General features: G+C 37.6%; 1 protein-coding gene across 2 annotated transcripts in view; it reads left to right on the top strand.

Moving 5' to 3' along the window:
- Slit2 (slit guidance ligand 2) overlaps positions 1-21,522 on the top strand; it is a 338,826-nt gene that overhangs the window by 9,735 nt on the left and 307,569 nt on the right. For both annotated transcript variants that reach the window (XM_048415124.3, XM_048415123.3), the window contains exon 4: positions 6,154-6,225. In XM_048415124.3, the coding sequence (XP_048271081.1) occupies positions 6,154-6,225 (72 nt within the window). The remainder of the gene's footprint in view (positions 1-6,153; positions 6,226-21,522) is intronic.

The raw sequence follows: 21,522 nt of genomic DNA, 5'->3' as shown, positions 1-21,522 counted from the left end.
GGACTTTTAAAAATTCTGTTACTGACTGTGGTTTTAGGAAGCTTTCATGAGAAGGTGCTTCTGCAAGTATAGTGGAACATTCAGTGCAGTGTGTTTTTATGGGCGCTGAAGTCAAAGGGTGCCGAGAAGACCCCTTTGCCACTGCCGACTATTTTATAAATTCCAAGGCAGCAGAGGGTGTTTATTTTTCCCACATCTGTTTTGAGCTCATCCTTTGTGACATTGTTTGCTGGATGCTGTTTCCTTTATTCTTCCCCTGAAATGAGGGTTGAGTTTGCACTGTTTCAATGTATTTGTGGAAACAGCGAATGTCAAATATTTTACGTTTAGTTCTGTCTTTCAATGCTTTTGGATACCTTTCCGCTTGAATTATGCCTTCCAGAGTACATTTCACAAGCTTGCATAGAAGGAAAGTTTTTTCTTTTTTTATGGACTTTACACGTATTGTCCTGTATTCAAAACAAGTTACATCTGCTCGACTGCAGGGTACATTAGTAATAATGAAATCTTGGGGACAAAAAGGCTGACTTCAAGTTGCGGGTGCTAAGTATCATTTTAAGACGCCTTCTATACAAGCTGGTGCCTGTCCTCTTTACAGCATCCATCCTCCCTGGGAATCAGGAAGATTGCTTTAGTGCAAAAGCAATGCCACATTCTGTGAGACTGTGGTGATAATGGTATTCATGTGGACTATCTAACAATTCCTGCTCTGTGGGGCCTTGTAATATCATCTGCTAGCTCACCAATGCAAAGCACTCATTTATTGTATTGTTGCTTGTGTTATCAGTAGGGATAGTTTCAAGTAGAGATAGTTATGAAGATCCATCTCACACTAACAGTGCAGGGATCGTTGAGATAATGTACACAGTTTCTTAGAACACATGGTACACTGTACTTAGAAAAACTGCAGTTACAGGTTTTAGTTACAGATTTTAACACAGCTTCTTTTTGAATTTTGAGTTTTTGAAGTTGAATTTAAAGGTATTTTATATCTTTAAGTATTAATATACTATGTTCATCCATCTGTATTTGTTACTTTCACTTTGAGTTTCTTGGGATCAGATGATATGAAGAAAATGAATATTTTTATCAGGATTTTTAAGGAGTATTTTATATTCTCTCTTGATATGTAGAGTAACATTAAGTGAAGGATGTCTGCAGGAAACAGTGTTTTTATTAACAAGATCTGGCTTCCTTACCATGGGGCACAGAGGATGAGATGATCATTGAGAATGCTGCTGGAAAGAAAAAGAAAGAAAAAGCCTTCAGCCATGTAAAGCAAGCTAGATGATACAACTGCCCAAAATGTAAACTTTGGTATTATGTAAGATAAAATCATTCGCTTTACAAATGTCAGGAAACAATACTTTAAATGAGCAAGTAGAAATTTCATCTGAAAAGTCAAAAATGAGAGTTTTTAGCCATAGGATTGACCATTTATGCATGAAGAGGAGGAGAGCAATGGGACGTTTTAGGGCAACCTTTACTGAATAAGGCATGATACTGAAATATATGTGCATTGATTTGTGGATATGAAGCACACAGGTTTTTTTTTTTTTCATTGGCTTTGGTAAACTCTTTTAAGTTTGCATTTTGAATTAGATGGAAGGTTATTTTGAGGTAAAGTATTAATTGAACTAATATGAAGGTTAAGAAAAGTAAGTATAGTGTCCATGAAAGGATAAATCACCAGAGCAGATGGAAGATAATAATTTAAGAAAATGCACCTGATCCAGGTAGTCAGAGACCTGCGGTGTTTTGATAGCTCTGAGATCATTTATCCATCTGAAAGTCATACTCAGAAGCAGCAGGCAGTGTAGACCTAGGATCTTTAATTATCTTGGGTTTTAGAAAAGCTATCTCAGGGAAACACACCACACATATCTTCCTGAAAGCATGAGTCACCATCCAGAGAATCCTCAAATGGCTGTCGGATCCTGTGGGCAGACTGTATCCCAGGGTGATGACACAGAACTGGTGTGACTACGCTCTGTCATCTGTCCTTGGGCACGACTGCGTCTTTTTCCAGAGTACCTTGTGTGGTCTCTCATCAATAATCCTATGCAACACCCCTTCACTGTTGTCCTGTCCTGGGACCATCACGTTAAATGTCAGCTCATTTGCATTCGAGTTCACAACGTGACACTCCCCTCCTTAAGTCACTATGATGTTTTTCTTGTGGTATTTGAAACAGGATTGCTGTTTCTCCAGCCCTGTTTGGTGATTGTTTTGTATCTTAATAGTCTCCAAAGTAACTGTAGATTTAAAAATATGCCCTTTAGGGATTTAATTTCTGATATTCATAAGAATCTTCACTTTTAAATATTTTGTTGAATTTGAAGGACTCTGGTGACTTTTTATTGAAAAAGTTTCCATCCATTTAACCTTATTTTGCATACATGTCCATGTCCATGATGGAAGAGAAGTAGAGCCAAATATATCCCTCTTCCTTTAGTATGCTTGCTATTTTTGTGATATTTCCCTGCCTCATGCTCAAAATGAAATGCATCATGATTAGTTTAGACAATTCAGTGTCATAAAGAAATAATTAAATTCGTAAAAATACTAAATATTATTATTAGTGCATATGTGTGTGCACTTGCCTGCACATGTGTGTGTACATGTGTGCGCTCATGTGTGTGCCAGATTACACAAGGAGGTCTGCATGCTAAGGTGTATATGTGGAAGTCACAGAACTTTGTGGTGTCGTTTCTTTCCTTCTACATTTTTTCTTTAGAAAATGATTTATTTATGTTTATTTTATATGTGTTGGTTCTTTTGCCTGCATGTATGTCCACGTGAGGATGTGGATCCCCTAGACCTGGAGTTGCAGACAGTTGTGAGCTGCCATGTGTTTTGAGAATTGAATCTGGGTCTTTTGAAAGACCAGTGCTCATAACCACTGGACCATCTCTCCAGTCCCTCTTTCTACTTTCATACTTGTTCCAGGAATCAAACTCACATTGTCAGGCTTATGATTTTGAGTGGCAGGCACCTCATCCACTGAGCCATCTTACCAACCGCCCATAGATAATGTCCTTTAAATATTAATTTGAGTGTCATATTTTCATCTGATTAGCTCAAAGGTGTTTCAGAAATGGACTACATAGCACTGGTTTTCTCAAGGAAACTTTCAGCATTACATCATTTTGAAACATTGCTGAGGAACAAACATTCATGGTGATGCCTGATGTGTGGGATCACAGCACCGGAAGTCACATGCAAGCTCTCCTTGTGAGCTGTAGATTTCTTGCCAAAGCACGTGGAGTGTTAATCATTGTGAGGATGTTGGGACAAGAATGAAGGGATCCACATAGTCTAAAACACATCAGGTAGGGTTTGTGGTGTCAGTTAAGAAATGCTGGGAATGTGAAAATGGTTACAACCATAAAGAGAAAGACACTACCAGTACCAGGACTTCAGTATCTACGTTCTCATAATCTATGACGTTTTGCTAATGTATGACCAATGTATTAAGAAGTTTAGAAAAAGCTGTCCGTCACTTTTGCACTAAGGTTTATTTACATATACTACATTCCTTTTGCTCTTAGCTGATGCTCACAAAGTGTGGTGGGTGAAGAAGGAAGGGCATATTGAGGGTAGGTACAAGCATGTTGGACGAGAGGGATTCAGATAGCTGGATGCTGGCTGGTGGCTCAGGGAGCATGCCAAAGTAAAGTGGTCCCAATGTCAAGTGAATATACTGAGTTCTCGCTGAACTGTATCAAAATGCAAAGAGAGCAGTTAGTTCTCATTCAACACAATACGAACCTATCAAATGCCAGGGAAGATTGGGGGGTGCTGAATGAGAGCAGGAGATTGCTTTGTATTTTTTTAATGCAGTTCTAACCTAGTAAGTGCCAGAGGAAGAAGAAGGAGAACAAAGAGCGGGTCTTCACATTTGAGAAGCTCGCAGCCCAGTGGGAAAGAGACTAGCACACGAGTCAATATAATACAGTGCAAAGGGGTCTTATCAAACGCTCTGGGGACACAGCCAAGGGAGGCACAGAGTTTACAGAGGATAGCTGGGGTTTCACAAAGGATGTTAGAAAGCACTGTTTGGTGGGAAGGGCAAGCTCTCTATGAAAAGCTGCCTCTCTCAGGGTCTCGTTTTGAGCCTTGAAGTAGCATGCCTATTTGGGCTGAAGAATCAGCTGAGAACTGTTAAGCCAAGTGCTTGGGATATGATTAAGAAACCACTCCATGTCTGTCATTTTAGAAATCGGGATAGGCATTCTCTGCATACATCTCCCAAAGAACTCCTGGAAAGATTGTCGTCAGTCTTTCCAAATGTAGATGAATTTTTGATGCTTGTGAATGAGTTTTCTTTTGTTTTTCTCTCTTTCTTAGATGTTATCATCACAAAGTCACAATGAAGCTAATTTGTTTACAGTGGAAAAATGGTGGATACTGAAAGTAGTACCCCCTCAGCATCATGCCCAAGGAAAAAAAATAGAATAAAAAGTTTCTGTTTCACTTTATGATGTGGTTCTCATTCATAAAAATCAGTGCACGGATGGTGGTAAATTCACCCTTTCACCACTAGTTCTCCTCTTTGCGTTCTATGTACCTTGGAGCACATTGTGATTGGTCCATATTTTATGACGTGCTGAGCATGGTTCTGTCGATGAGCAGCTTCTGAGCACGCTCAGAGACCACAGCACTGGCCACCCTCATCCTTCTGCTCTCCTGCCAGGCAAAGAAAAATACATAACGCTTCTTCTTGGAACCATCGAATTGCAAATGGAGAGTTTCTTAATGCTGGTCTTCTTGCTTTAGGGTGACTTTGACAAAAGATCCCTTATGACCTGATTACGGTTAGGGTCATATCCACTTTCATAGAAAATACGATCACTGGTCTCATTGCTGCCTGGTGGAGATTAAGTAAGCAGCGTCTTAATTACACCTAATAAACCTTTAAAAAATAAGTCAGGACATCTTTAGCATCTATTCTAAAGAATAGTTTCTGCATTTATCAGGGTGTCATTGTCTTGGATGCCAGCCACATTGTATGTCATTTATAGATAGCTTCCACTAGCTACCCATCAGCATATTTAGATTTGGGAGAAGCAGAATAGTTGGCAGTTGCTATTCAGTTGATTAAAGTATTTACATACAACTGGTAGGGTTGGGTTGTTAGGATATCAATGATGGCTTTTGCTTTCTAGTAGGTTTGCACAGTCCTATCGAGCTTAATAGTAGACTGGGTCTGGATAGAGTTGTAATTAGATTCCTATTAGAGGCATCTGAAACATCTAAAACAATCTTGCAATTAGATTCCTCCTCAAAGCATCTCAAACACCCCCCAAAATAAAAGCAATGCAATCGTTTAGCTCACTCACACAGAAAGTAAATCAGCTTTGAAATGTTACTTATTCACACAGAAAGTAAACCGATTCAGTGATTGGTAAAGACCTGTGGATTGAGGTTTAGAGCTTTGTTTTTTCTTTAAAGATCTATTATATATACAGTATTCTGTAGAAGAAGGCTCCAGATCTCATTCCAAATAGTTATGAGCCACATTGCGTTTGCTGGGAATTGAACTCAGGACCTCTGAAATGAATAGTCAGCGGTCTTAACCTCTGAGCCATCTCTCCAGTCCCTAGCTTTGCTTCAGTGGTGCAATTGTTTAGCACACTCACACAGAAAGTAAATCAGCTTTTTCTTTTTTTTAAAATTCTGACTTCACCTATGATTAGAAAGTCTTATAGACACTGTCTCATGCTCTACCCCCAGTTAAATAAATAGTAATAAAATTGAAATTTCTGTCTACTGTGCCTTGGTTGAAAATCTTGACCTTCTGAGAATCTGAATTCTTTTAACATAGCTTACTGTATTAATATGCATATCCTCTATTGAAGTTGTGTCTGGGTTAGGAAGTCCCATTTAGTCATGTGTGCCTGATGTTGCAGGGAGTGTGAGTTGAGAATTTAGGTCTCAGTAACCATCTGATTAAGCACAAGGGAAATTGTGGTAAAGTGCCATGCAACAAAAGGTGTAACCAACTTTGGGTTTGCCACGCATGGATTCTCTGGAATGTCATTCCATTGTTTCTAGAAATGCAGGATGAGGCACGATGCTACCAAAGCACAGCCTCGTCGTTACGTATTTTCCGTGTAACATAAGCTCTGTTTTTCTTTGTTTTCTCCAAAGGCGTTTAAACAGAAATAACCTTCAGTTGTTTCCTGAGCTGCTGTTCCTTGGGACTGCGAAGCTCTACAGGCTGTAAGTAGACACAAGTGTTCCCTGTTGCTTTTGGTTGACCTTGCGTTTTATTAATAGATTTGTGGGTGTTTTCTTGCGCTTTCCTGGAATCCATGTGTTAATAGATTCCTAGATTGAAAGTTTGCCCGTTTGCTTTTTGAAGGAAATGGAAGATCTCTGGTGGTTCCAGTGGCTTTGTTTATGTAGCATTTTGTGGCTTAATTGTTTGTTATTGCAGTTTTTGGTTTTGATTATGTGGTGATAGAGGGGTTTGCCTCGTGCTCAATAGAAACTGGATTTTTAAGAGGAATTTTACTACTGGTCTTTCATTTAGACAGTGTTTTCTGTAAAGTTGGGTTCTTTTTATTAGCTTTTTTTTTGGTAATGTTTTGGTACTTGAGGAACCACATTTATTAGTTTGTGCCTATTATCTATCCTAAAGCATTTAAAGATGTAAATTCTCTCATAAGAGTTTCTTTAGCCAGAATTAGGAATTCTGCAATGTGAACTGCTGGAAGGCAAGGCTTTCATATCAGATTATCTCATAGGCTGTTGGGGAAGTTGTTCTTTTAAAAAAGCACATTGTGAGTATTAGGTGGGATCAGTTTTTCCTCCCAGGGATGCTTGATCACTGACCTAATGCGTAAGAGTGAAAACACGTTCACGAAAGCCTTGAAAATTAGACTGTTCAGCTGTGTGCATGCTTTTGCACAGATGGCCGATATGCTCCAAATGTTGGAAAAGATAAATACCAATGGTTATCGATGCTCATGTATGCCATGAAATGACGGCTGGGCTATGTAGAGTAAGTAAGTTTGTCTGGAGTGGCCCCACCTGGGTGCTGGGGAAGTCCCATATGGAAGCGTTTGCAGGGAAAGTGAACATGTTGCTGTTTTCCGAATTCGATTTTGTAGCCAAAGCTTTGTAGCCTACAGGTTCAATATTGTTGTTATCAATTCCAGCAGTGCACGTGTGTGCGTGTGTGTTGGGGGGTGGGGTGGGGGGTGGGGGGTCCTCTCATACTCTGTCCCACTGAAAACAGGATGTCTGTGAGGTCAGTGTTCCTGATACTTCATTTCACAACACAAAGATCTTTCCCAGTCGATCCCGCCCCCCCCCCCAAACACACACACCTTCTCTTTCCTGACATCACTTCCCTTAGGAGAATCAAAACCACAGTCTGTATTTCTCCTGTTTGTGAGCTCTGCTGTTTAACTGGCACTATTTCAGTGACATTTTAAAAAATCAAAGAAACTTCTCTTAACAAATGATCTCGAAGGGCTACTTATTCCAAGAAGTAGGATAAGTAGGATGTAGCCTTCCATAAAATTATGCACACATACATACATATGTATCAATTGAAACATATTTAAATAGTTGCACTTAGTGGCATAATGGCCAGGTTTGTTTTTAAATAGTATCATTCTTTATGTTTTAATTGTTGCGGGTAATAAAGAAACTTGTAAGAATTTTGAAACTTACATCCAGTGACCCTGCAGGGCTGTGACTTTGTCAGCAGTGTGCATACAAAAACAGCACACAGTGTCTTTGGAGTGCACTTTTGGTTGTTTTTTTTTTTTCCTTATGTACTGCAGAAATGAACTTAAATGGAATGGCCGTGGTCTTTTACCAGTTGTACTATGAAAAGCATAAGAAGTAGCCTCACATTTTCTCTTGAGAAGTGCTTGGAGTGATTCCCCAAGGAGCTGTTTCATGACCTAATGCACTGTCGAAGTCCCCAGCAGCAAATTATACCATTTGGCATTTAGACCTCTTTGACAATATCACATAGTGGAACAAAGAAATTTCTCCTTAAATTTTAAGATTTTATACTTTTCAGAAACTTCATTATGATGGAACATATGAAACCTCTGAGAAGTGGCCCGAAGAGGAATAGACCCCACCAGACTGTGACAGAGTTTTCTGATTAATTGAAGGCATGTTCAGAAAGGGGACAGGGCAGCTAGAAAACGTTCTTGGGATATTTATGTGCCTGTCTGGCACAAATCATTTTCCCTTGAGAATATAGAAGCTAAATATGTTTATCACTTGTACCTATAGTTATAATACATATATAAATATTGTAGTATTCCTAAATTTAGCATAGCATCATGGTTAGTAATGACAGAGTATCTCTATGTGACGACTGACATTTTCTTTAATTAGAAGTATGGAGGTTTACTTTTGTCTCCTTTCCTTTCCTCCCTCCCTCCCGTCTTTCCTTCCCGACTCCCTATTCTCTCTCCTTTTTCTTCCATCCTGTAAGCCATGACACCCTAGAACACATTATACAGCATATGCTAGCTGTGATTCACAGCAGTTTTCTTGCTTCAGTCTCCTAAATGTTGACCTATAGTCGTAGGGGTATGAGTATTGCCTGTACATTCACATCAGCAATATTTTTGCTTTGAGCCTAGGATCCGATGCTTCACAAGAATTGGATAGATGTTGGTGAACTGTTAATTGTAGGATTCCTCTTGAGAGGAAAAGTTATGAGCTAAACTTTTTAAATGATACTACCAGTGAAGCGAAACAGTCAACATTAAGGGTCTTTGGGAAGCAGAAAGAATGATCTGACTCCGACCCTTGGACTTGTATATCTACGGAGGCCAAGGATGTAGGTTCATTGGTTTTTCACATCACATGATACAGGTGTCTAGTTGCTGTCCTGAAATACATATGGTAGTAGATGGAAAAATGAGTTCAAATCCACATTCAAAAGTACCTTCTGAATGCTCCTTCAAAATGAGTCATTGTACTTGAAGAGTGAGTAAGGAAGGGACATAAGAATTCTGAAAAACAACAGGAAAGGAATATTAGCATAAAGAAAATATTTGTCTTGTTGCTTGATGTATATCTTTAAAAACATCCATTGTTGCCTGGCTGAATGACGTAGTAGAGCCATGCATATACACCGTACCAGCAAAAAGCTTTCGTAGAATTTATTTTTCTTCATAAGTTATGCTAATTAATACGACTTTATTTTTACTTATCACATATTTTATTTAATGTATTTTCACTGTATATTCCTAGTCAAGAAAGATAACCAGTTTAAAATATAGTTTATAAGCTGGTATTTGTTTTCAGCATTGTTAGCTTATATGAAAACTATCTTGATACATTGGACATTATATAGATTTCTGTTAGATTTTTGTAATGAATAGTCATCATTTGACTTTTGGCTGAAAATGAGATGCCGGTCACATATGCATTTTTGCAGATTGTAAATGTGATATGAAAGCAAAAGGGGGTACACAGTATATGAATTATGATTTGACACGGGTGATTGCTGCTAGCGGCCAAACACGCTTTCCCTTTGCTGTCTGCTCCAATTTCTCTTAGGAAGGGCTGAGAGAGCACTGCGTGTTCAGGTCAAGATGTTTGCTCAGAAATAGTAGTACACTCACAGCTGCGTTGGCTGGGGCAGGAGACTAGTTTAAATAGCATTACCATTTATCCAGTCCATTAACAGAACTCTGTAAAATAATCCCGACTCTGTGTAAACTACAGGACAGTGTAATAAAATTACAAGCCCTTGTTGACAGATGGGAGGTGTAAGGAGCAGGAAAGCACGGGATGAGAGAGTGGAGGTTAAAAGGGACAGCGCCGGCTCCCTGCCTTCGACAGGGAGACTCTTTCCTCCCCTTTGTGCCTCTCGTTCTGAGGTCTTGCATTTTTTTATGATCCACCTAAGAGTGGAGGAGAGTTCTGTTCAGGGCAATCTGGAGCTAGTTAACTGCAGCAGACTGTGTTGAAGTTTGAAGAGGGTGGCCACTAGGGACTGAACCCAATGAACAGCATATGTAAAACTCAGATAAGTCTGTCCTGCAAGGTAGCTCGCAAGTGTGCGATGCTCCATTTCCCGTCTGAGTTTGCAGCTGCTTACTCAGGCTCATTTGAGAGGAATTTCACCGATGGTACCATGAATAAGCATCTGATTGAAGATGTTTGTTTTGTGGTGTCCTGTTTATTTCTCTGAGTATTACTATATTTACCCAGACATCTAACGGGAGTTGACGGGTCCAAGGCACTTTACAGAAACTCATCTTTCTCTAGAATCTTCCAAATCCCAAAGAAAACAATAAAATAAAATAAAATATTTCTACCTATGTCCTCATGGCACACTTTATTACACTATTCTTGAATAGAAGTTTTATTTGTGGTTTCGAAGTAGGAATTATTCCTTAAGGATTTTGAGGCCTACCAAAGTTCCTCAGATTATAAATGTTAAAGCCAAGCACTTTTTTTTTAATGGCTAGTGAACTATTACTGAGGATGAATAGATTTCTTTTCACTGCTTAAATTGATTGGTCATGTGGCAACCCTTCTCTTAAGAAACCTCAGCTTGTCAGACTACTTTCGGATCACTAGAGTCAAGGGAAACTTTAGAAAGGAAACTGTGGGCTTTGTTGTTGTTGTTATACTAAGGTAACAAATTAATTTCTCTAGTGTAACAAACACTCATCTAAGCTGTCTTTATTTCATTTTTCCTTACTTTCATAGCACAATTCTTCATTGACGTTGGTAGTTTCAAGAAAAGAATATGCTGTTGTTCATAAAATTTTTAAATTCAGAAAACTAAACCCATGTTTCCATTTGCAAATTCTAATCTAAGTTTTGTTTTATAATTGTGCTTATCAGTAGTCTCTGTGCATATATTATGAAAATGACTTAATATCCCCACGGATCTGCTGTGAGACTTGACCCTTGTGAGGTCTCAATAACTGACGTATTGAAATCAGTCTCTGTTGGGTTCCGAGTTTGCAACTTGAATGAGCAAGTGGTGACTCTGGGACGGCATTATGAATTATGGAAAACCAAATTTAATTTAAGAGATAACTTGACTAATTAAATGCTTGGTTCCCTTGGGTTTTCTAAACATTGAATGGTTTCAGTAGACACAGTGCAATCAAAATGATACCCCTTTTATTTTTTCATTTAAGCAAAATATACCTTAGTTTGAGGCAATGTTACTTATGTACAACTGACATTGTTTTGGGAAGTCAAAAGACTCTCATTAGGATGCCTGTAGTCAACCATAAAGGCAGAATACGACAGTGGAGTCCTGTAAAAATTCCTCTTGAATTAATTTCTGCCAGCTCTGATTAAAGTGCGGGCCACTAGAGGTGTCAGGTGCCATAGTTTCCTGCTTCATTTTACTCTTGGCCTGTTTGCCCCTGCCACAATAAATCTGACTTTGCCTGTGCAGGAATTGCAGGTTACCGTTGCTAAGGTTACCATTGTCCGGACTGGGATCATTACTCTTGGAGGGAGCCGCAGTGATGGCTACTACTGACTTCACTGCTGAGCCCGCCTGAGAGTCTCAGGTGCTGAGTGAGTGTGAAAGTTCTGCAGGGAGAGCCCATCTGTCTGGTAGGACCATTGAGGGAGCTTTCTGTGTGTTGTGAATTGAAACTTCAGCGAGGGATCCGATTGTCTGCTTCTGTGTGAAAACAAAGAGTCTTGAAGACAGAAAGTGTAAAAGGCTTAACTTCCATTAATTAAAATGCCAGCCCTGTATTACTTATGAAGTACCACATTGCTTGTTTCTACTTGGCCTGAGAGACTGGTTTTGCCACTAGATATACACAAGAATTTAAGTTTAAAAAAATTACCATTCAACTATTTATTTAAATGATGTTTATTTACTGATTTATCTATCTACTTATTTATTTATCTACTGACTGACTGGCTGACTTATTGAGACACCTCAGTAGGTAGCCATGTGTGACCTGAAATTCACAATGCAGACAGGACTGGCCAGAACTGTGACACTCTTCCTGCCTCGGCCTCCCAAATACTACAGTGACCACCATTTCAGGTATCAAAGGCTAATTTTTAAGTGTGTGTAAAAAGAAAATTACAGAAGTGTACCTGTATATACTTCAGAGTAACCATTGCCACAGATCAGCAAAACAATGCGAAACAAATTATTCAAAAACACTACTTCTGATTTTTTTTAAAAAAATAATATATTTGTAGAAGGAGTTATATGTCACAAATCTAATGAAATTAAAGATTGTAATTAAGATTATCCCAACTTGTTGTTACAGCTTTTCTTCAAAGAGGTAGCTAGTAGCTTTGTTAGTGGTGATGAGCAAATTTCTGTGACACCTGCCACGTGGAGTCTGGCTGTGAAATCTACAACAGAGTGCCCGGCACCAGAAAGCCTAGAGCAAGGAGATTGCTCAAAATCTGCTTTAAAAATGTCAGTTTTTCCCATACATATGTTTGTAATCATTATATTACCTGCCCTCATAAGTACTCATGGTATTCTGCTTTGGGTTTGGAGAACACTAGAATATGAGAGGAAAATTTGGCGTGTTATGTAACCTTTACATGGGAAGTGATATTTAAACCTCAGCTGTAACTAATATGTAAATTAAAACCTAGAGAACTCATCAAGAATCGTAAGGTTTCCTGAAGCATGTATTTACATGTCTGGTTTTCAAGTCCCCAAAATCTGTCTGTCTGTCTGTCTGTCTGTCTATCTATCTATCTATCTATCTATCTATCTATCTGTAATTTTTTAAACCTTGGTTATAAATTAAACCAATAAATTAAAATAAATTAAAATTAAATAATTTTAAACCTTGGTTATAAATTAAGTTGTCATGGCAATCTCAAGATTGTAATTTGGGAACTAGATTCTTTATAAATTTTATCTGAGATATATGTACTGATGGAAACGCTGAAGGAGTTTTAATGTATGTACATGTTTACATTGTATTTTAGTTCATTTAAATCAAGTTGATTTGCCTCTGAAGGAAGTGTTTTGAAGTATTGTATAGGTCACATTGAAAATCTGGGATTTATTTTTCTCTGGAAGTCACTTGCTTCTTGAGTCAAGTTTTCTTACCAGTGAAATTGGAAGGATCATATTATTTACTTTCTGGGAGATATCACAAGTTTCATTCAGATTCTATATTCAAAGTAACATTGTCAGCTTTCTAGGAGGGTGGAAATTCTTTTTTTCTGTTGTTATTAATGTCCCCTTGCAAGTACAATGAAGATAAGACTCGCCCCTGTAATTTTCCCTCAGTCAGCCAGGTTCCTGAAGCTACCACTTCACCTTGTACTCCATCTTCAGTTCAGTAACTGGTAGATATACAAAGTCACCTGATCTTTCCAGCGTCATGTGCTGACATAAGCTGTGTGCCTGTACTATTTCATTTCTCTTGGCTTCAGAAGGTTTGTCATAGCCGGGGTACTCTTTATGAGTTCTTATCTTGCTCTCCCAGTTGATAACGAATGAGTTTTAAACATCATATATAAAATGGATCAGGGTAGAAACAAGTTAAATGTGTTCGGGCACATTTAAATTGCTGTTTTAAAGATGTGTCTTTCTGGATGAAAAAGTGAAGGGAAAATAGATACTGAATAAAGACTTTCAAGAGTATCAGAAAAGATTCTGAGAATGTCTTCCCAATTCACAACAGTTTCTTGCTTTAGGGTCATTTTCAGTACTACTGGAACTGTCTATCTTAATTAAGACAATTTCACTCACAGTATTTTCTCATAAAGTTTTGATAATAAAGTCTGGGGCATTGTCCTCTGTATTTTAAAGAACATATGTGGTTTTAAAAGTATTTTCAAGATTTTTTTTCAAAATGCGGTAAAAATTGCAAACTCTTTTTAAGCATTGTTTTATAATTGAATGAATCAGAGACAGGGGATATTTTTGTTTTCATCTGCTCTTGTCCTAATGCTGGTATTTCTCAGTGTTCACAGGCTGTAGTCAGGGTATGTGGTACCTAATCACCTAATCACCTGTCCTTCATAACCACACTGTTTCTTCATCCTTGACTTTTTGCCGGGGGGGGGGGGGGTTGTTCTTTAGATATTTTGAGAAATTGTGATTTATGAAATCTTTGGACAAAAGTTGAAAAGGGTAGTCAAAGAAAAGGAAGAGAGAGGGAGAAAGGGAGGGAGGGAGAGAGAGAGAGAGAGAGAGAGAGAGAGAGAGAGAGAGAGAGAGAGAGAGAGAGAAAGGAAGGAAGGAAGAAAGAAAGAAAGAAAATAATAATGAAAAGGGTTGCCTTCAGTATCATCCACACCAGGGCATACCATTTGTGGTGTAAAATGTTTTTAGGGAAACATCCCTGCTGATTGGAATGACCCCAAATGAATGTTTATGGGTGAGTTTAGCAACTTGATTTAAATGTTTAAAATAATCTGAAAGAAAGGAGAAATAAGCTAAGTCTGGAAAAAGAATGGAGGGAAGATAGCTTTGCTCCATCACTATAGGCTTCTTCCTGAAGTGAAAGCTTAAAGCTTGATGTGAATAGCTGAGTGCAGCAAGGAGAAAAGTTGATCGCTGCCCCTCCAACTGTTCCAATTGATTGAAAAAAAAAAAGCCTAATTTAAAGTTCTGTTTGTTCTATGTCTTAAACCACCAGAATTCTTGTTTAGGACCGGAGGAATGCTCCAGAGGAAAAGAATCCAAGGATAAAAAGTCATTGCAAGCCAACAATTGTTCCTAATCCTCACAAAATGCTGGAGAAATTAAATTTATTCTTTATTGCTCACAGTGTTACCTAGGTCACTAGGCGATGGGAAAATTGGACTGGGAGTCGAGTAGGCGCAAGCTTTGTTTTGTGTCTGGATGTTTAACCTTAGACACTACAAGGCATCTTAGAGTGTTGTGGGAACTAAGTTCAGAGCCTTTACACCGAGACTTTTATTACCCTGGATTTATAACAGGCTGTGCTGTCAGGAGATGAAAATGGTGTGTGTACATTGCAGTGTTAAATGATCATTTAATTAACACCTAAGGGGGGAAAAACCTTGTGAAATTCTTAGCAGCTTTCACTGTTGGTTTCCTGGGAGGTTTTAATATCCGAGTTTCATTGAAATTTCTCTTTCTAAGTAGAGACACAATAGACATGATAAACTTTTTAAGGAAGACAAACAGTTTAACCTTGACCCCCTCTTTTTCTATAATAATAATTGAAATTCAATTTTCAATGTGGAATTCTTATTTAAAGTTTCTAGATTAATAATTTAAAATACATCTTAATTAAACATTTTGGGTAAAGATTTCTAAGTTTGTAAATGTGTAAATATATCAATATTGGTTAACTTTTGACTATAAAATAATACAAATTAACATCATTTATAAATACATAAATTTATTTAAATTACCTCCTAAAATTTCGACTACAAAGCAATCAAAGTTATCAATCAATCTCAATTAGTTTAATAGATTTGGAGTGTCACTTTTAAACATTTTTTTCTTTTAATTTACTGTATATATATTGTTTTATAAGTCTGGCTCAAAGTAGGTACTTAGACATTAGAAAACTTTATGGCAAAAAAGTACATTGTTTTATTGCAGTTACTCTGGAGACAGCTACTGCTTTGATGAAAGTTATATATAGACAATGGAACAGAATAATGCCATTATCCTGAAAGTTCTAAATTACCTCACTAAAATATCGAGCGAGAGATCTCAAATATCTTCATTCTCTCTTGCTCTTTTATGAGCCAGTGACTAAAAAGGAATGGTCGTCTGCAAGATGGGTAACATGGGAAGCACAAAATGTGCTGGGAGGAGCTGCAGCTTGCTTGCTGACACTTCCAAGATGCGTTTAAAAATGTGCATGAGCTTCTCTCATTTCACCTGGGCGTGAATTTCGATCTGAACATGTGAAACTTTGAAGGTTTTGACCAGATTGTATACTGACACAGTAAAATGTTTCTTAACGTTTTCTAGGAATTACCATACTATCATAATGTGGTGTTTCTGACTTTCCATGTTAAAAATGTTATTGTATTTGTTAATGTTGCCTGTCTGGGTATGTGTCTGTGTGTGTATGGATGTACACACACTCACTTCTATGATCTGCATGGAATGGTTTTAGGAGAACGTTGGAGTTGGTTGTTTCTTCTACTTTTTGATACAGCTTTTCTCTTGGTTGCTGCTGTTCTGAGTACTCCAGGCTTGCTGGCCTTTGAACTTCCCACTGTGTTGTGGGAGGCTCCTTGTTTGTTCCCAGCTGCCCAGAACTGAAATAATCACACAGAAACTATGTTATTTGCAATACGGTTTGGCCAATAGCTTAAGCATATTTCTAGTCAGCTCTTATATGTTAAATTAACCGATTTCCATTAATCTGTATATTGCCACATGGTTGTGGCGTATTGGAAAGGTTCCATTGTGTCTGTCTCTTGCAGGCGGCTACATGGTTTCTCACTGACTGCCTACTCTCCCCTCTTCAATCTGTTTGACACTCCTGCAATGCCCTATTCTGCTAAGCCAGTGGCCGAAACAGATTTATTCATTAACCCATAAAAGCAAAACATAGACAGAAAGTCTTTCTACACCATCACAGGACCAGTCTCTGCTTCCCATTTCTCCAGTAGAGCATATTGGGATTATAGAAGTGAGCTGCTATATCAGGCTTTCTTTGCATTCTGAGGATTGAATTTAGGCTGTAGAAGGCACAATTACTTTATGAACAATCTTGCTAGCCACAATGGGGCTTTTCTAAGCACCCCCCTTTTTTTTGCCCAAACAAAAAGAATTTATCCCTGTCTATGCACTTGTTTTTTAACTCTCAGGTTGGCTTGGAACTCTCATGTGGCATAGGAGATGCTCTTGAACTTCTGATATCCAGCTCCCACACTAGCATGCAGGGATTACATCTGGTGTTTACAGTGCTGGGGAGGTAGCCCAGAACCTCCAGCATGCAGAGCAAGCACTCTGTCATCCGAGTCTCATGCCCAGTTACTTATCTAACTTAATTTTAAATCAAATATCTAAAAGCGAATCTATTTTGTATGTTATTCATGGTAGAAGACCTTGAGAAGTGAGTGCTCTTAAAATCGTTTACAGTCACCCTACTTTGAACAGAGAAATGTTCTTACTTAAGAAATACTGCTGGGTGTTTTGGGGTTAGGTTTATATGTTTTCCTTACTTTGATCCAAAGTCTGTATTACTTTAATATTCAGAAATCTTTTTATTCCCCAGTATAGTTTATTTTCTCAGATTTTATTCACAGACACAAGTAGGAAACTGTTGAAACTTTCCTTTCCTTTGTACAAGAATCTACCTTTTGGTTGGGGGTAGTCAGAATATCAAAACCGTAAAAGTGAAAGAGACAAAATTCTGAATACTAATGTAGTGAGTATCTAGTGTATAGGGAGTGATGTAGTTTTCTCTGTTATCTGTAGTTCCAGGATGGCCAGGTGGTATGTGTGGAGATTCATGACACACATATTAAGAGGTAGTTATACTGAGAGTGAAAGAAAGAATTTGTGAATGTCAGATTCTTTGACAAATAAGTATCTTTTGGAATTATAGAAAACGATTTAGCTAGACAAAAACTTGTCATTTTTATATTGAGAAAGTCACAGTTAAAATTCCATATACTAGCTATTTTGAAACTCTTTTTAGATCTACAAAGACGGATTCCAGTTTTCCTTTTAGGTAATCTCAGTTTGTACCTTAAAAATAGAAATATTTCTTATATATATAATTATAGTGTAGCAAATGAGCTTGGTACTCGCTCAATGTTCTGTAGTCAGGAGATAGGATGTCCAGCCATGCTCTGCATTGTCTCTGGCAGTGATTACATTAGTTAGAATTAACTTCTGTACTGTATCAATTTATTCTTTCAGGCCTTGAAGACTCACGACCTTTTAATTTCCCGTTACTTGTTACTATTATCATGGCTGCAAGTTGCACCTCAGGGCAAGCAGATGTGTGTGTGTGTGTGTGTGTGTGTGTGTGTGTGTGGTGTGTGTGTGTGTGTGTGTGTGTGTGTGTGTGTGTTGTTACTTAGAAATTCCCCATACATTTTTGGGCTCTTACCTTGCCTCCTAACACAGAAGTACATTTAGCCTCCTCCATTGAATTTTACCTCCATCAAGCCATTTTAAAACTCTGAGCTCCCCGCCCCACTTTCATTGTAACCTAGCAGTTGTGAGTGCACACTCTTTATGCATTACTGGCTTTGGAAGACTTAATGGATAACTCTGGAAATGTTACTCAGTTACCTGCCCCACACTTCAAGTTTATGTATAAAGCAAGGACATTTTTAGAATGAACCTTATTACGTTGTGTGAAGTAAATTTTTCACTAAGGACACACTGCAATTTGTGTATTATGGTGCTTGGAATACAGTAAATGCTATGTAACTAGCTTGTGCTACTTTCTGTCCCAAGTAATATCCTTTCAAAAATTATTTGTTTATATATTTTTTTGCAGAGATCTTGTCTTACCTTTCTCTTGTGTTATATATCATATGAATTCTAAAATAGATAGACTGATAAATAAATATTTTCCAACAGATACTGAATTGAAAAAAAGACCCTAGGAGTACATTGAATTTGGAAATAAATAGGCTGTGTGACAAGACTGTTTCAAGAGAAATCAAATTGTTTCTACTAACTTCATTCCGTGAAGTCTTTCTCACAAGCTGCAAATGCTGAGCAGAGTCACCTGACCCTTTGGAATGTCTCTTTCTTTGCTTATGAGGTCTAGTAGGCCCAATACAAACTTGTAAATTTACTTAAAACATCGAGATATTTTGCAGGAATATATATAAATTTGTAACTGGATTGCCTAGTTCTGGAAAGAAATTTGTAGATAGCTGTATTATGTCATGATTTTAGAAGATTGAACACTGTTGAATAAAGGCTCCCAGACTCTAGTGGATGGTTAAGAATAATTGAGAGAAGATAAAGAGAATGTAATGTATCTAAGATATTTTTATAGTTCTTTCTCATAAATTTGTTAGGGATTCTTTATAGAACTTGAAAGAATTACACTGGTTGAATTATTTACTACAACAAGCCAGGGATTGAATTATTAGGTCTGGAAACTGGGATTATGAGTGATTTTGGGACACTTCTCTTCTGTTAGCATTTTTTAATGTAAGGAAGGTTCTTTTGTTAAATAAATACAGCCTGTCTACATTTTGCACAGTTGTTCTATTGAATGGGAATTACCTAAAGCCTTAGCTTAATAAAGAGGGGTACATAACAGAAGATTGTTGGTTGTCGTGAATACCTATCTTGATGCTTGATCACCCTTCAATATACAGTGAGTGGTTAAAACTGACAGTGTTAATAGCTGTCTCCCTCTTAAACACTAAGAACGGTAGCTTGAAGAGACCGATTAAGGTTCAGACAAGACAAACAAATAGGAAATAAGAGATACACTTGATGAAGGGTTACACATTCATATTTTTGTTATTATCTTTATTGTATCAGGCTTGAGAGAAAGGGCCATGGTTCTCAGTCATTTTCTATTTGCGATGCATTGTGCACCTGGACAATCAATTCTCCAAACCTTTTGAAGAGCAACCGACATACCTGAAGGCAATTGACACCTGGGGTCTGTTCTTCCTAGGGGAGCTGCTCCCTAGCTGAGATGCGGTGTTGTCAGCCCCTCCCTTTCCTGGAATGAATTACACACCCAATTGATAGTTTACAGCAAAGTTGTTAATCAGATGCTCCAATTTACCACTCTGGATTCTTTCATTTACAGACCCATGGGGGGAGGGATGAGGGGGAGAAAGTTACACAGTTGCATTTAATAAATAGAAATACCTTTTTTTGTCTTACCACGAAATACATAATCCCTTGTAATTTAGTTGATGTGTTTGACATAGTGCAGCTGAATGGACAAGAATAACATCTGTAGCTTTAGTAATTATGTTAAAAGACATCACAAAGTCTGTAGTTCAAACTAATAAGCCCCACCTAAGGATATTAAAAAATAATATTTTCTTCATTCTTGGCAATGACTGTGCTGGCATTCAGATTCTTAGCACTGTAATGATTTTTGTTGTCATGAGCTAGCCTATAACATGGTTGCTCGCCAAGGGAAAGGATACTTAGTCAAATTTAGATGAAGCAACCTCACTAAATCTTTCGAAGAAATAAGAGTTAACTATAAATTTGGTAGTTTTTAAATATGGACAACTGTGTTTGACCTCTTTCTATTTAAAAGCCTTAGTGTAATTAAAAAACAAAAAGAGCAAGTCATCATAACAATAGTGTCCAGATAGAGCTTCTTCTTCTAAAGAAACTGGGTTGAAGAACAGTATTCAAATATAGGCAGATACAAGAGTTTTTGAGCTAAAAAGTCATTGCTTGCAGATTAGTATTATATACAGTCATCCTTGTGACAACTTTTATAGGATACTTCTGTTGTACTTTCATTAGAATGATTCTCTTTAGCTTTCTTCTGTTTAGGCCCTCTTCTTAGCTCTCCTGCACATAATATTTTAACAAGTTGTATTTTTTGTACACTAATTTTATGTCATGTAATATGTTAATGAAGTGATTCTTAAATGTTCTTGAAGACCCAAGAGAAAATTCCTGTGGTTGGAACATGATAAAAAGAAATCTCTGATGCACTTATACATCAATCTCCAATGTCCATGAAATATATCTTATAAGAAAATTGTTCACAAAGTTATTTGATTGGGTGGCCTTTCTCCTTCTTCATTTGACCTATTTATTCCTGTTAACCCAAATAAGAAAGACTACCATTAACTCTTCCAATTAATTATTCCTCAGTAGTTCTGATTGCATTTTTAAATTAGAAATTATTTTAGACATGGTAGTTTAGGCATATAATTAATTACCTTTCTGGTATCAGCATGGTGAGGTACATGAATTTGTGCAGTCTTTGTCTATCTTAACCACTATAAAGGTGACCTTTGCATTCTGAAATTGTGCTGAAGGTTAGAGTAACTTAGATTTTTATGTAACAATTTTATTAACTTAGGAATCGTATTTGTATTAGGGGCGTGTATATGTGTGTGTGTGTCTGTAAGTGCTTATGGGTGGCTATGTAAAACCAGTCAGCTATACTTGTCATGACTTTAGCTTAGCTTGACTTCTTTCCCTTGCCCTTGTCATTGGTAATTCTGGAGTGTGCTGTGGAGGCCCCTATAGAGTGTACATTCTTACCCTTGTCACTGGGCATCCTGGAGTGTGCTGTGGAGGCACTTAGAATCTACATTCTTTGAGCTGAGTGCATCCTTTATGAATTCTCACCCACTCCACATAGATAATGTTGCCAGACAATGGTGTTTTATGTGCAATTTGTCTCTGATTGAAATCACTGCAGAGCTAATGTGTTCCATATTGTACCCAAGACAACTTTCTAGCTCTAGCTGACAAGATAACTGAGATATGAAGGATTTAACACAGGAATGAAATAAATAGAAGTAATATTATTGTAAATCTCCAAAGGTAAGTTTTAAAACACATTTCAAAGTGCCTTCAATATTTAAATTATATTTTTGGATGTTATTAAATGCTAAAATGATCCCCTTTGCAGTAGTTAATGTTTTCTG

Source organism: Myodes glareolus, chromosome 8 (genome assembly GCF_982192425.1).
Source record: "Myodes glareolus chromosome 8, mMyoGla1.1, whole genome shotgun sequence".
Taxonomy (NCBI): Eukaryota; Metazoa; Chordata; class Mammalia; order Rodentia; family Cricetidae; genus Myodes; species Myodes glareolus.
This window is presented reverse-complemented; position numbering and strand designations above follow the sequence as displayed.